The sequence below is a fragment of the Pipra filicauda genome, unplaced genomic scaffold (assembly GCF_003945595.2).
Source record: "Pipra filicauda isolate LSUMZ 115617 unplaced genomic scaffold, ASM394559v2 scaffold221_size1283894_pilon, whole genome shotgun sequence".
Lineage (NCBI taxonomy): Eukaryota > Metazoa > Chordata > Aves > Passeriformes > Pipridae > Pipra > Pipra filicauda.
The window spans coordinates 855,177-868,959 of NW_024104334.1; the positions used below are offsets into that span (position 1 = coordinate 855,177).

At 39.6% G+C, this 13,783-nt stretch overlaps 1 protein-coding gene across 1 annotated transcript; it reads left to right on the plus strand.

Annotated features, from left to right (window-relative positions):
* Positions 1–5,578: 5,578 nt before the first annotated feature.
* On the plus strand, positions 5,579–13,427 carry NEK2 (NIMA related kinase 2). Its single transcript, XM_027723762.2, has 9 exons — positions 5,579–5,674; positions 5,848–6,065; positions 7,142–7,379; positions 8,066–8,148; positions 8,392–8,518; positions 9,311–9,530; positions 10,492–10,546; positions 10,629–10,699; positions 13,147–13,427. The coding sequence occupies exons 1-9, from the start codon at positions 5,579–5,581 to the stop codon at positions 13,371–13,373; spliced, it is 1,335 nt and encodes a 444-aa protein (XP_027579563.1). The 3' UTR covers positions 13,374–13,427.
* The last annotated feature ends 356 nt before the right edge of the window (positions 13,428–13,783 follow it).

A 13,783-nucleotide genomic window follows, 5' to 3' on the forward strand; every position in this document is an offset into this window, starting at 1 on the left:
TTGAAATTCACAGTCATTCCTGATGCATTTAGCTTCTTTAGACAGCTCTGCTCTTTTTCTAAGTGCTCTTGCTCTGTTTGAGGGTCCACTCCATCCACAGATAATTGAAGCATAGCCATCTGTGACTGAATTATATCCCTATTGGACATTTTACTTAAGCAGTCTGAGGTGCCTCTAGTTTCTGTTGGTGTAGTCCAGCTTTTCCAGGAAAGGCTGACAAAAGATATTTTTATTTGGATATAAAACTGCCCTGTTTTGCAGTGACTTTTTTCCCCTGTGTTCTGTCACAGGGCTGAGGGAAAATAACCAAACTGAATAGGGGGATTACCCTGGAAAGTGATGTCAGTCCTGAGTAGAGATCTTTCATGCAGCAGGTTCTTCCTCTGGTCACAGATATTTCCAGGTAGCTTTTGACATTTTCTGTTGTTGGATTTGCCGAGTGCCAAAATAACTCCCCTCTGAATATGACAGGAACAGCTTCACTGACCTGGAAAATCACGATCTGTTTCTTCTCTTCCCCTTGGAAAATTAGCCTTGAACTTCCCATGCTGCCGCCAGCAGCCAAGTCTCACTGTTTGGCAAGTTGTGGTAGGTAACATGAATCATAGTGCTATGGCCTTAGTGCTGAGCCTGCTTAATGCCCATGGCTATATAGAAACTGCAAAAGTTCTCCAGTCCATGATCCCAGGTGTCTTTAGTTTTCTCACTGAAGCATTCTGAGCCTGATTTCCCTGTCCTAGCCTCATACCTCGTCTCTGCAGTGAGCTTAATGTATATCTTGGCAACACATCAGTATCCTCTGAGAGAATAAATCAGGCTGTTGCCACAGGATGGCATTCAGGATCATGGGGGAAGAATAGAAAAGTCAACTACACTGTGAGTATTGGAGAATCCTATGTTAAAGGGCTGTGCTACTCTTAAGAAACGGCCCAACTGATTCCCACTAAAGGCAAACAAATTTTTGGTTGCATAAGATACATACATACACGTACATACATACAGAGGTAGATAGGTAGATAGATAGATATGTTAGTAGAGTTCATATGCTCCCCTCTCTGAATGCAAAAATGCGTCTTTTCTACTCTCCTTGTTCTCCTCCTCATTAATTCTCCTGCTGTCAACTTTTTTATTTTTTAGTCCTTCATGTAAAAACTTGACCTGCTGTTGAATTTATTTTATGCTGGTTTATGTTTTCCTCTTTTAAATGGTTTGCAAAACCATGGAGGTACAGCTGCTGCAACAAACTCCCTTATTGAAGCTTGCCTTGCTGCACACATTGCTTTTGGACTCTCACTTGGCTTTGAATGCAAACATTACAAAAGATGAAACCTATCATGGTCTTAAGCACTATAATTAATGCTGCTAATTTTTGTTCCTTTGCTGTCCATTGTCCACAGCTGTGTTTTGCAGAATTTCTTCAATGAACATGTTCCTTGTTTCCCTCACAAAGCAATAGAGGAAAAGTAGTGAGAAATGTTACCCTCTGGTACTTTTTAGAGTCTTTCTGTCTAATATGCCACTATTTTTTATGGTTTTGTTAATCCTATGTATGAGTTTTAACATTAAAGTCAGTAACCAGAACAGTAGAAAAAAAATGGTGTCATCTGTGTACAACAATCCTGGGTAAATTTAAAATTTCTGGGCATGGACCAAATGAGCGAAAGTGAGGAAAAAAACCCAATGTGCATAAAGACATGTAAGCACAAATGCAATTGAATATTAAAAAACTCAAACTACTTATGTGGAGAAAATGAGCTAATATAAAACACATCTCAGTCACTCCAATATTTATAATTCCTCTAGTTGTCATGTAAAAGCATTCTTAAGATATCTTACCTTGTTAATATTCAGTACTCAATTCCTCCTTTTTGCTAGAAGACTTGGGCACATTTCTGAGAACCTGAAGTATGATTTTACATGTCTTTCATCTCTTTGAACAGAAACCTCAAGATTTTTATCAACTATTTTTCTAATTATTTTTATAAGGAACATATATTTTTCATTATTTATCATCTGTCTGGTTTTATTTTCAATACTTTTCCTATTGAGCTTTGTTAAGGCTTCTGAACCTATGCATTCTCCTCTGATGGGAAAGCAAAAAAATATCTGCCAGAAACATAACTGAACTTGCTACAATACTTTACTATACTTTTTTGCTATCTATCTGTATAAGTATACTGTGTTGGGCTCCCACAGCAAAGTGTTTGCCATTTATTCTTACCTATTTCCATGTGCAAAAAAAAATAAAAATCTTCAGAGAAATATCAAATTGCCTACCATATTATTTATCTTCAGCCTTTAATATTTTGTCAGATAACTAGGCCCTGCAATAAGGGAAAAGGTACTCCTTAAAGCACAAGGGAGAGATGTCACCAAAACTGACAAACTTTGGTGGAGAACTACAGAGCAATTTTTTTTTGTTTAAGTTTTGGGAAATTATATGGGACATTTGATGTAAAAAAAAAAAAAAAAGCAGAATAAAATATTAGAAGCAATATTATAAGTAGGCTATTGAAAACTATTTGGTGGCTTTCAAAGACCTGAAGTCACTACATGTATTTTCAAGACTAGAAATCTGAGAGTTGCTCCTGAACTAGAGACCAGAGTTGAAAATAAAATGCACAACAGAAGAGGCCTCCATTTAAAACTCAGTGTATATTTTTTGAATAATTGGTATCTGGGTTCACTTATATGGCCATATGTAAGAGAAAAAAAGTGCTATAACTCTTATAAGTGTGAAAATCAGACAGAAAGAAAATGGAGTGCCTGTTGAAAGTTTTAATGACCACTTTTAGAAATGCATTTTTCTCAAAATTAGCCAGCTCTTAAAAATAAATATAATAAAAAGTAAAACTACTCTGCTGCTGGTTTTTAAAGCATGACATTTTGACATTTCTGTGATTCAAACCAACCTTTCTAAGGAAACTTTCAAGATAGTCCCTAGACAAAACACAGTATTGAAAACCTACCCTATTTCTTTTGAAATATAAATAGAAGGGCTCCCATTGATAACAGTGGGAATGCATGATGACCTTTTGCTAATTTGAAGGTACAGAAGTTTGAAACTGAGATATCTGAAACCAGAAATTAAGCTTAGAGCTGAATAATACATACTGTACTGCTTGTCCTTTTTATTGTATAATGCCATAATTTATTTACTATGCTAATGGTGTATGTGAGGATTTTCTTTTAAGATAATTGAAACCGGTGATGGAAATGAACCCTTTAGATCACCCTGTTCCTCATTAACAACAAAACTAAAATGTCTTTACACTGTATAATTCATTTGCTCATTTTTTCCTGTAATGAACAGACATTATCTGCAGATAGAAAGCTATAGGATTTTTATAATGGACAGCAGGAGCTTTTGTGCCTCCTGATGATGAAAGTAAAGGTTTAGATTTTTCTAAAGACTAGTAGAAGAATATTGCATAAATATTCAGTAATAGCATGACAACTACTCCCCTCGAACCTATTTCAAAGCCTGAAATAAAATTGGGAAATGATCGAGGCCGTGTGGAGATGCACTATGAGGAACTACTCTGTCCTGCTGCTGAGCTTCTAGGTCAACAAATACAATTGTTCCCTTTTGCATCTCATTCAGGAAAGGTGTCCCTGCACACGACAGGGGGTTTGGAACTAGATGATCTTTAAAAGTCCCTTCCAACCCAGGCCATTCTATGATTCTATAATTATACAAGTGTGTTACAATTCTTTGCTGAAGAACTAGGAGTTCTTGTTTCAGTCACAGCCACTTCCACATGGAGAGAGATTAAATTGAATCCAGAACTGCACCCTGGCATCACTCCAGAATTATCGTAAATGATGCTAGAAAATACACTATATGCTTCTTAAAATTTCTATAATATCATTAGTATATTGAGATGTTATTCAGTGCCATTTAATGTAACCATAGTATTTCCTGGCTCAATGTTAGGATATGAGCCCACATATTCTTGTTTTCAAATTTTGCATTTTAAGCCATTACATTATTGGGCTTATTTTCAACAGGAGGTTTGGATATGGAATAACACAGGTGTTCATATGTGGTGTGACAGTATAGCTGCCATAAGTTTTGGAGTTTTCAATGAATGATTTCTTGAAGAATCATGAGGAATTTTCAGCACAGTTTTAAAGGACAATTCTCACAGAACATGCTGAGTTGGAAGGGACCCACAAGGATCATTGAGTCCAAACCTTAGCCCTGCAGAGGACCATCCCCAAGAGTCACACCACATGCCTGATAGTATTGTCCAAACACTTTTTGAACTCTGTCAGGCTTTGTGCTGTGACCGTTTCCCTTGGGAGGCTAATCCAGTGCCAAGCCACCCTCTGGGTGAAGAACTTTTCTCTGATATCCAACCTAAACCTTCCCTGACACAACTTCAGGCCATTCCCTCAGGTCCTCTCACTGGTCACAACAGAGAAGAGATCAGTGCCTGCTCCTCCTCTTCCCCTCACGTGGAAGTTGTGACTGCAATAAGTACAGAAGAGATTGATATTTTAAATAGTTTGAGGGGTTTTTAGCACTTCTCAGTATTAAAAAAACTCTGCTAAGATCTTCCAATGTTCTGTTGCTATCTGTTCAATAGAAGTAAGTTTTTCAGGAAATGTTACTTTTAATGGAAAAAAAGTGTATTTTCCTGAGGAGCTATGAGGATGTGAGTTATTTATTCATACCTTCAGGCCTGGTGGTTTATCTGATCAGGAAGAAGGGAAGGAAAGGGGAAAAAAGGGGAAAAAAAGGGAAGAGAAAAAGGGGAACCAGGGCACAGCACCACACCGACAACCAGCCCGCAAACCGGAAGAAACCGGCCCTAGGCGCAAGCCCGGGGGGTGCAGGGACACACAGGCCAGACGCACGCACGGGGGGACGCGCACCAAGCCAACCACGGGAAAAAAGAAAGCAAAAAGCACAAGAGATAAAGAGAAACAGAAGAAAAGAGAAGAAAAGAGCCAAAAAAGAGAAAACACGAAAAAAAACAACAGAAAAAGGACAAAAGGAAAAAAGAAGAAAAGGAAAGAAAAAGAAAGAAAAAGAAAAAAGAAAACGAAAACAGAACAAAGAAAGAAGACAAAACCGAAAAAAGCAAGAACGCCAACAGAAGCCAAATAAACCTCAAGCCCAAACGAAAAAGAAAAAAAAGAAAAAAAAAAGAGAAAAAGAGAAAAGAATAAAGAAAAAAAGGAAAAAGAAAAAAGGAAAAGGGAAAAAGGAAAGAAAAAAGGAAAAAGGGGAGGAAAGGGGGAAAAAGAGGGGGAAAAGAGGAAGAATGGTGTGAGGAGGGCGTGCCGCAGGTGCCCCGCGGGTGGGCCCCGACGGTTCCGCGCAGCTCTCGCGATGCCCTTGGCCCCGCCCCCCAGCGGTAACGGCCATACCCGCCCGACCGCTCCGCGCGCTGTTTACGGCGGCGCAGCCAATGGGCGGGCGGGGCACGCGCGCGGCGCGGCCAATGGGCGGGCGGGGCGGTGCGTTTGAACGGCGCGGGCGGTGCGGCGGGTCTGCGGGGCGGGCGGGCCGAGCCGGGGCCGAGCGGAGCCCAGCGGGGACCGAGCCTGCGCCCTGTCTGTGCCCGCCATGCCCGGCCGCCCCGACGACTACGAGGTGCTGCTCACCATCGGCGCCGGCTCCTACGGGAAGTGCCGCAAGGTGCGCCGCAAGGCCGACGGCAAGGTGAGGAGGAGGAGGCGGGGGCAGCGCGGCTGTGCCGTTGCCGCGGGTCCCAGCCCGGCGCTGCCGCCTCTCCGAGATACGCGAGCGAGCGGCTCTGGAAGCCCCTCTGTCTTCCCCTTTCGAGGCTCTGGCCGGCGTCCCAGCCGCTCCGTAAGGTGTTTCTTCCTCCCCAGATCTTGGTATGGAAGGAGATGGACTATGGCTCGATGACAGAGTCAGAGAAGCAGATGCTCGTTTCGGAGGTGAACCTGCTGAGAGAGCTGCGGCACCCGAACATCGTCCGCTATTACGACCGGATCATCGACAGGAGCAGCACGACCCTGTACATCGTGATGGAGTACTGCGATGGGGGAGACCTGGCGAGCTTGATTGCCAAGTGCTCAAAAGAAAGGCACGTGAAATCTGTTTGTGGCGCGCTTGGAATGTCTTACACGAGATGTCTTGGCCAATCCAGAGAGACGGGGAATGCGTCTCAACTTCTGAGCAGTTTCGGGTTTAACCCCTTGGACCCAACAACTCTCCTCAAATGTGAAAAGTTTTGTACAAAATTACAGCAGCATTGGGAATTGTGCTATTGAATGCACCATGAGGCTGGATGTCAGTGCTGAAATAGTAAAAAAAAACCAAAAGCCGAGGTCTCTTGTGAGGCAGAAGCTGTTGAGGGGTTTCTGGCTATACATAGGGTTGTAAACATAAAGAGCAAATCCTAGCTCTTGTAGATAGACTGCTTGGTCTGTGGGTTCTGGCTTCCCTGTCAGTAAAACTACTTGGACCCTGTGTTTTATTAAAACACCAAAATACGTGGAAGGGAAAAATAATTATGAATGGTGTGAAAAGCTACTTTATGTACTTGCATATAAAGCCTTATCAAGTTGATAAGGCTTCACCTTGGTCTAATTTTAGACTTAGGAGCCTACTTAAGTATAGTATCAGTTTTCACATTTCATGTTAAAGAAGTACATGACTCCACCTCTGTTACTTTGTGAGAATAGTCTAAAATAGTACCACAGCTGCCCAGCAACATCCGTGCTTTCATTTCAGGAAGGTTATATTAAAAACCAGCCATTTCTTGGCTCTGTTATTGGATGTTGCTTATTATAAACAGCTGACAATGTACTATTATCTTAAGTGATCAAGGGACTGATACCATCACAAAAAGATCAAATTGATATTTGTGTTGAAAGTAATGAAAATGCTGTGTATATGATAGACTGTTTGGGTGAGGAAGGAAATGCTACAGGGATTTTGCAACAAAAGTATAAATGTCTTTCAACATAGTTGCAGTAATTTAAAAAAAAAGTCAAGTTTGAAAATAGAATGCATAGATACTTGTTGCTGATAGTGGTTGTTTCAGTGATGTTTTATAAGAGGCGTGTTAGAAAGGTTACAGAACTAAGACTGACAGCAACTACTTGAACTGATGTACGTTCAAAAAATCTGTTTGTTAAAAACATTTTCATCTTCCAGGCATTTCTTGGAAGAAAGCTTTGTTCTCCGAGTATTGACTCAATTAACATTGGCCTTGAAGGAGTGTCACAGACGGAGTGACGGTGCAGTCACTGTGCACCGTGACTTAAAACCAGCAAATGTCTTTCTGGATGGCAAACAGAATGTGAAACTTGGAGATTTTGGACTGGCTAGAATATTGCATCATGATACCAGCTTTGCCAAAACATTTGTTGGAACTCCATATTATATGTCTCCAGTAAGACCTCCCTTCTATACCTTATCTTCCCTTTTGCCCCTCCAAGGTGTGTTTTCTACAGTGTTGATTTCAGAGTCCATGAATGTTTGGGATGTTTTAATGAAGACTTACTAGTTTGAAATGCAGGTGACTTTTTTCATAGACTATATGTTCTGAACACAAGGTTATTTTGCAGTTATTTTCATCTCCTTTCTTCCCCACATAGTCAGCTGCCTTCTAATGAAAGTTACTCTTCACTGTATAAGTTTTGTTTTGTTCTTGGGATATTACAGGTGTTGTAGTATATTGAAAAGGAACAGGGAATCTAGAGAGCTTTTATGTTTTGTAGTGCTAAGGTAAAGAGCTTAAGTTACCTCTTGATGGTAGGATTTTAATTTGTAGTGAAATGAGCAGAAATTACTTATTGCCCTGATATAGTGCATTTCTTGGGGAAAAGATTAATTTTGACTGAAATAGAGTTGTATCGACTAAAGGTTGGTGCAACGTGCGAGTCTTCTGCAGTGGAGTACTGCCACAACTTATTAAAATCCTGATAGTATGATTGAATGTGGAGATTAATTAAAATGGAATCTTAGAAGTAACCCCAGTAAGTAATGACTTGATTCAGGTTTGAATAGTAGCTGACTATCCTGCATTAGTGGAACACTGTCTTCTTTAATAAACCTAAGATTGTTCTCTTTCCTTAGGAACAAATGAACCACATGTCATACAATGAAAAATCTGACATTTGGTCTCTAGGATGTCTTCTGTATGAACTATGTGCTCTCTCGTAAGTATGGTAGTGTGATAATGAATATGGAAACATAGTTGTTAATGCAGGTATGATTAAATTTTGTATAGATGATAGCTTAAAGGTTTCAGGGTCTAGTCCTAGATTTTTATTTCTGTATTTGTCTTGACATTAGGTAGTGAAAACAAACCCTTGATTGCAGCTTTTTAGTCTGATACTTTTTTTCTGAAAATACGTTCTGTGAAACCAGAGGAAGAATCCAGAAAAATTTTTCTTTTTCAGGCCTCCATTTACAGCTTACAACCAAAAGGAACTGGCAGAAAAGATAAGGGAAGGGAAGTTCAGAAGAATACCGTATCGTTACTCAGAGGAGTTGAATGAACTTCTCAAACAGATGCTGAATGTAAAGGTACGAATCAATTACTAATGTTTGCACCTGGAATTTGAACTAATACTGAAATACTAGATTTTCTTCTCAATTATGAAACAAACCAACCTGAAGCACTGGTTGCTATCACCTTGTCACTGGCAGTGTCACTTGTAGGAAAAGGAGGGAGGAGTTGTGCTCTGAGTCCATGGGGAAAAAAGGGAGCAACTCAAGCTTTATGCCAGGTTCACAGGATGCAAAAAGGCTGCCTCAATATTGGCTTATACAGGATTTCCTAAGAGCCTGCTTACTGAGGTCTTATAATTTCAGGGTTAAAATGGTTCTAGTGTGTTTGGAAGTTGGAAGGGGTTGTTCTGTCTTCATTTTGGGTTTTGCTTTATATGGCTAATGTATAGCTTGCTCCCCACTGCTGGCATGAGGGTGTTGAGAAGAATACTGCATGGATGCTTGTTACAGCTTGTTGTCCCAAGTCTCCAGCAGGTATGGATCCTTCAGGAATCAAGTGACAGGCAGAGATGCAGAGTGGTATCTCCAGAATCTACTGACAATTGTCTCTGTAGGCTCACCCGCCCCATTCAGGCTCTGAAAGGAGTGGGTGCCTGGGCTGGGAGAGACAGACTTGTGGCTCTGGATCTGAAGGCTAGTAACAGACTCCTCCCTTAGCTTTTGTCAACTGGTTGTGCTACCCCTTCCTAACTCCATTTTTTTCCAACCTCTTCACTGTATAATACCTCAGCTGGTCTTGCTTGGGAATCTCTGGCCTTAATGTTTCTTGGTTACAGATGGAATCTATTGGTAATGTCTTTCCTTTAGGATTATTGCCGACCTTCCGTTGAAGATATTCTGCAGAACCCCTTGATAGCAGACTTGGTGACAGAAGAACAAAAGCAGAATTCTGATAGAAGATGCTGGAGATCGTGGGAGCCAGAGAAGCTGCAGTACTCGGATGCTGCAGCGAATGAGCTGAAACGGAAGGAACAACAATTACAGGAGCGAGAAGAAGCCATTAAAGAGAGAGAACAACGTTTGGAGCGTATGATTTTCTACTTTGGGAAGGGGGGGCAATGGGATTCTGATTCAGTTGGGGGAAGGAAAGGTAGACAGTTTTCACAACCCTCATTTTAACGCACTAGGATATTGCACTCCTGCATTCAATACTGGAATTGTATCTAAAGACCAAAGCAAGAATGCTTGGGGCTTACTCATTCTGTACTAGGGTTTTTTTTAAGTTACGAGGATATAATTGGCAGTTTAGATATGGCAGTCTGGTTTGTGAAGATTATTAAACATGAGTGGCAATTAGGAAAGTATACAGAAAAATAGGGTTTGAATATATTGTTCCTCACTGTGCCATGTAGGTTGCTTTTCACCCACTGTGTAAGTTAGCATTGGCTGTACTAACATGTAACCAAAGGTGAGCCTGATGTTGGAGAAAAACATCTTTGAGTAAACTGTAAACTTTCATAAAAGCTGCACTCTGCAGGGAGCTTACCTGTGAATCTGTATAGATGGTTGGTTCTCAGGTGCTGGGATTTCCTGCCCACATAAAATGTCTTTGCATAGGCAGTAGGCTCTGCAATACAGTTTTTAACTATATTTATTTTTTTCTGAGCCTGAATGACATCTGCTGATGTTGTAAACAGTGTGTTTAGTTATAGCTGAATTATAGTATCTGGCATATAAATATTTAAATCTGGTGTCATGTGTGCCATGAGTTAACGTGCAGAATAGAAAGCCGCTCTGGCTTCGTTGTTGCAGATATGTCAAAGTTTGGGAACAAAAGCATGCCTGGCATTTCCACGTACTCATCCAGTGCTTTACTGGTGCATTGATAAAGGTGTATCTACACAGCAGTTACCTTTGTTTAGAGCCATAGAATCAGAAATATGTGTGCAGCTTGCTATTGCTGCTGTCTTTTCCTGCAAGAAAAACCCATCATGCACAATCACTCTAACATTTTAACACAACATACTATCACATATTTCTACTTCCAGAGAGAGAACGGGAGCTCTGTGTGCGAGAGAGACTGGCAGAGGACAAACTTGCTAGGTATCTTACTAACCTGTAATTGTCTATATTAGAAACTCTACAATCTGACAACAGAAAGCTTAAATTTCTCTTTCCAAAACAGAGCTGAAAGCCTGATGAGGAGCTATGATCTCCACAAGCAGCAGCGGGCAGTAACTTACGCAGATGGTCCAGGTATGCAAATACGCCAGAATGCACTTGCCCAGATAAATGTAGGCTGGTATGACCAGAAGAATGTCCCTGATGCTCAACATCCTGTACATAGTCCCATCAGGGCAACACATAGCCCAATTATTGCTGCATGGTTGGGAAGAGACTTTTGATTTTCTGCTTTGCAAAAGGACTTCAGGAGTGATGCTCAATCATAGGTCTTTGAGTTACTACTGTTTGCACTGCAGTCTTTTGCTGTTTTGGAAATTAGGTTCTTGTGGCAAGCTAAGGGAAGTGCCTTCTTGTAACCCAAACCTTTCTCAGAGCTGTGCTTATTTTACATGTGAATGTCTTTTTATAGACCTTCGATTTAGTTAATTTTAATAAAATTGTGTATGTCTAATCAGTTCAACTTTCATTAAACTTCCAAAAACTTCAGTGTGGGAAATATTATTTGTTGCAAGTGACCCAGCTGTGATTGGTGCATCATATAGTCTATAAAGAATGCAAACTGCTATTATAGGAAAAAAACCAGATTTGAAAATGTGCTATAATGCTTCCTACCTCCTTCTAGTCCAGTTGGTTTTACAGTAATATTTGACACTGACTTTGGCATTGATTGTTCAGTCCTCACTATCATAAGAGGTACTATCATCTGTTCATTGCACCCATCTTTTACTATTAGAAATTATTCAAGTCTCTAAATGCATTTTGAAGTAGTGGCAGGAATAGTGAACAACTAGGTCAGAAGTAGTACTCTAGAACAAAGACAGATGAACACTCTTTAACATGAAGCAACACTCTCTTCCTTTAGTTTGGTCCAATAAAGCAAGATAAGCATATCCCTGCCTCCAATATGAATAAAACTGAAGTGGATTTTTTTTTTCTAAGTGCCTATCACAGCAGGAAAGAGCACAAGTAAAATGCCCCTAGAATTGAGTGGTACTTGAGCTATTTCTAACACTTCTCTCAACTTTGAGAATTCCACTTGTCTCTCAACATACTGTCTGACTTGGATATGTTAAAGAATTTACTTTGAGAATAAACTTGCTTTTGGCTTTTTGATGTTGCATCTAACACTGGATGACTGAAGGCAAATGAGCTTCAGCTCTTGCTTCTGTTCTCTCCTGCATCTCCCACCATTTTACGTAATATTTTGACCTTATCAGGAGTTTGTAAGATAGATAAAACTACTTTGGGCAGTTAATACTTCAAGATAGTGCAGAAAAGTAAACATAGTTACTACAAGACTGATCAAATCTTACAGTATCTGTAGACCACTTGGTTTGCTACTCCTCCAATTCATTCCATGGTGCTCTTGCAATACTGTTTCTGAAATTCTCCCTGTTCTTGTATAAATGGACGAAGTGTTTCTCCAGTAGGGTACCAAGATCACTCGCTTATCTTCAGTTGCTCACGTTACTATATTTTTCACAACTGTATTGCCTCTCACACATCTCTTAGATCCCTAATTTCTCCTTGAAGTCCATTGTGTGGTTTACTTCACAGTAAAATGGAATACCAAAAATTCTGTTTTTTAAGACAGTGACCTAGACACTATCCTATTTTACAGGGATTTTCTAATTTTTAGGAAATGATTTAATGTTAAAACAGATCTGACTTACTGCTATGAAACTATAAAATGCTAAAATATTCACTGGCTTCTTCAGTTCTTTCTTGCTCTTTTGTGCTTATTGCATCCTTGCTGTAGCCTAATAAATTGAAAATTGGGGCTTCAACAGTGTTAAGATTAGAATAGTTAGAATTTTGATTAAATAAAAATAAAAATCACACCTTAAATTGAATATTGTGAAGTTGGCTCTTATGAGAGGCAACTCAGCTGTTATAATAGCTTTATATGGTAGTCTTTGTACTCTTGAGTCGTTATACCTGCCTTTTGTTTGTGGCATGCTATAGGTTGCACTATGAAAATTCCTGTTCCAGAGGCTGCAGTGAAAGTAACTTCTTAATTTTTAATGCACCTGAACTCATTACTCATCAAGTCAGAGCCTAATTTGTACCCCATTGGCTTAGTACAAAGACAGAGTTGGAACAATGTGGGTAATATAGAAAGATCACTGGACAGGTTGGGTCTGTCCCTGCTACAAAGGAAACACAGTTTCTTTTCAGTATCTGAGAGCCTACTTCTCTATTTTCTTTTGAACCGAATTATGTTACTGTTTCATTTCTGTCCATCAGAAGAAACATCATCTCTTTTCTCCTTGTGTCAACTAATATTCCCTTTGGTGTTGGGATGTGCACCCAAAAACTACTATGGCATATATCCTTCTACAACAATAATTTAAAAGTCTTGTTTTAATTTTTCCTCAAAAAATAGAATTTTTGCTCTTAACTGAAATAAGTTTAATTAGATCACTCAAAGCCGTAGGAAGATGACATGGGCAACAGGGGTAAATTCAATAAATGCTGGAAGGTGCACTAATTTAGTACTTCCTTTTTGATTTCTTTAGATAACCCACTCCTGCTTCCCTTTTCTACAACCAAGAAGAATGTACCCTTTGATGGAAGTGAAGAGAAAGCTGTGTCTCCTAATAATATGGAAAACTATCTGTTTTCTAAGGACAAAAGCTCTGATCTCAAAAAACGTCTGTATGCTGCAAATCTACGAGCTCAAGCACTGTCTGAACTGGAAAAAAACTATCAACTAAAGAGCAGACAAATCTTGGGCATGCGTTGAAACTGTAACAGACCTGTTTGTCTTTTAAAAGATGATTAAATGTATAGGAAGATCCTTGTGCCTCCCTCTTTTAAGCTAGAACCTACTGAAAAATGATTTTAACAGTTTTTGTACAAACTCTTAGTTTGTGACAGGTAGTTTGTGATAAAAGCGTAAAATGTTATATTATGAAAATAGGTATTTTATACTAATTGTATTATTAAAGAAAAAGTATTTTGGTCCTCCTGTTTACCCTACATTACTCTTTTGAAAATATAAAGAATGAATATATATATAAATGATTTGTTTAAAATCTGATGTGAAAAACTTCAGGTGGAAAATGTACAGAGTTTTGCAAGCTGTAGGTTAAAATGATGCTTTATGTAATGCTCAGTTATTGATAAAGGAAATATTGATATTCTGTACATGTG

Bases quoted from the DNA above. Each gene is read 5' to 3' on its own strand.
- NEK2 (XM_027723762.2), top strand. From the start codon at position 5,579: ATGCCCGGCCGCCCCGACGACTACGAGGTGCTGCTCACCATCGGCGCC. The intron at 7,380-8,065 runs GTAAGACCTCCC...CTCTTTCCTTAG, and splicing joins CTCCATATTATATGTCTCCA to GAACAAATGAACCACATGTC. The intron at 10,700-13,146 runs GTATGCAAATAC...TGATTTCTTTAG, and splicing joins AACTTACGCAGATGGTCCAG to ATAACCCACTCCTGCTTCCC.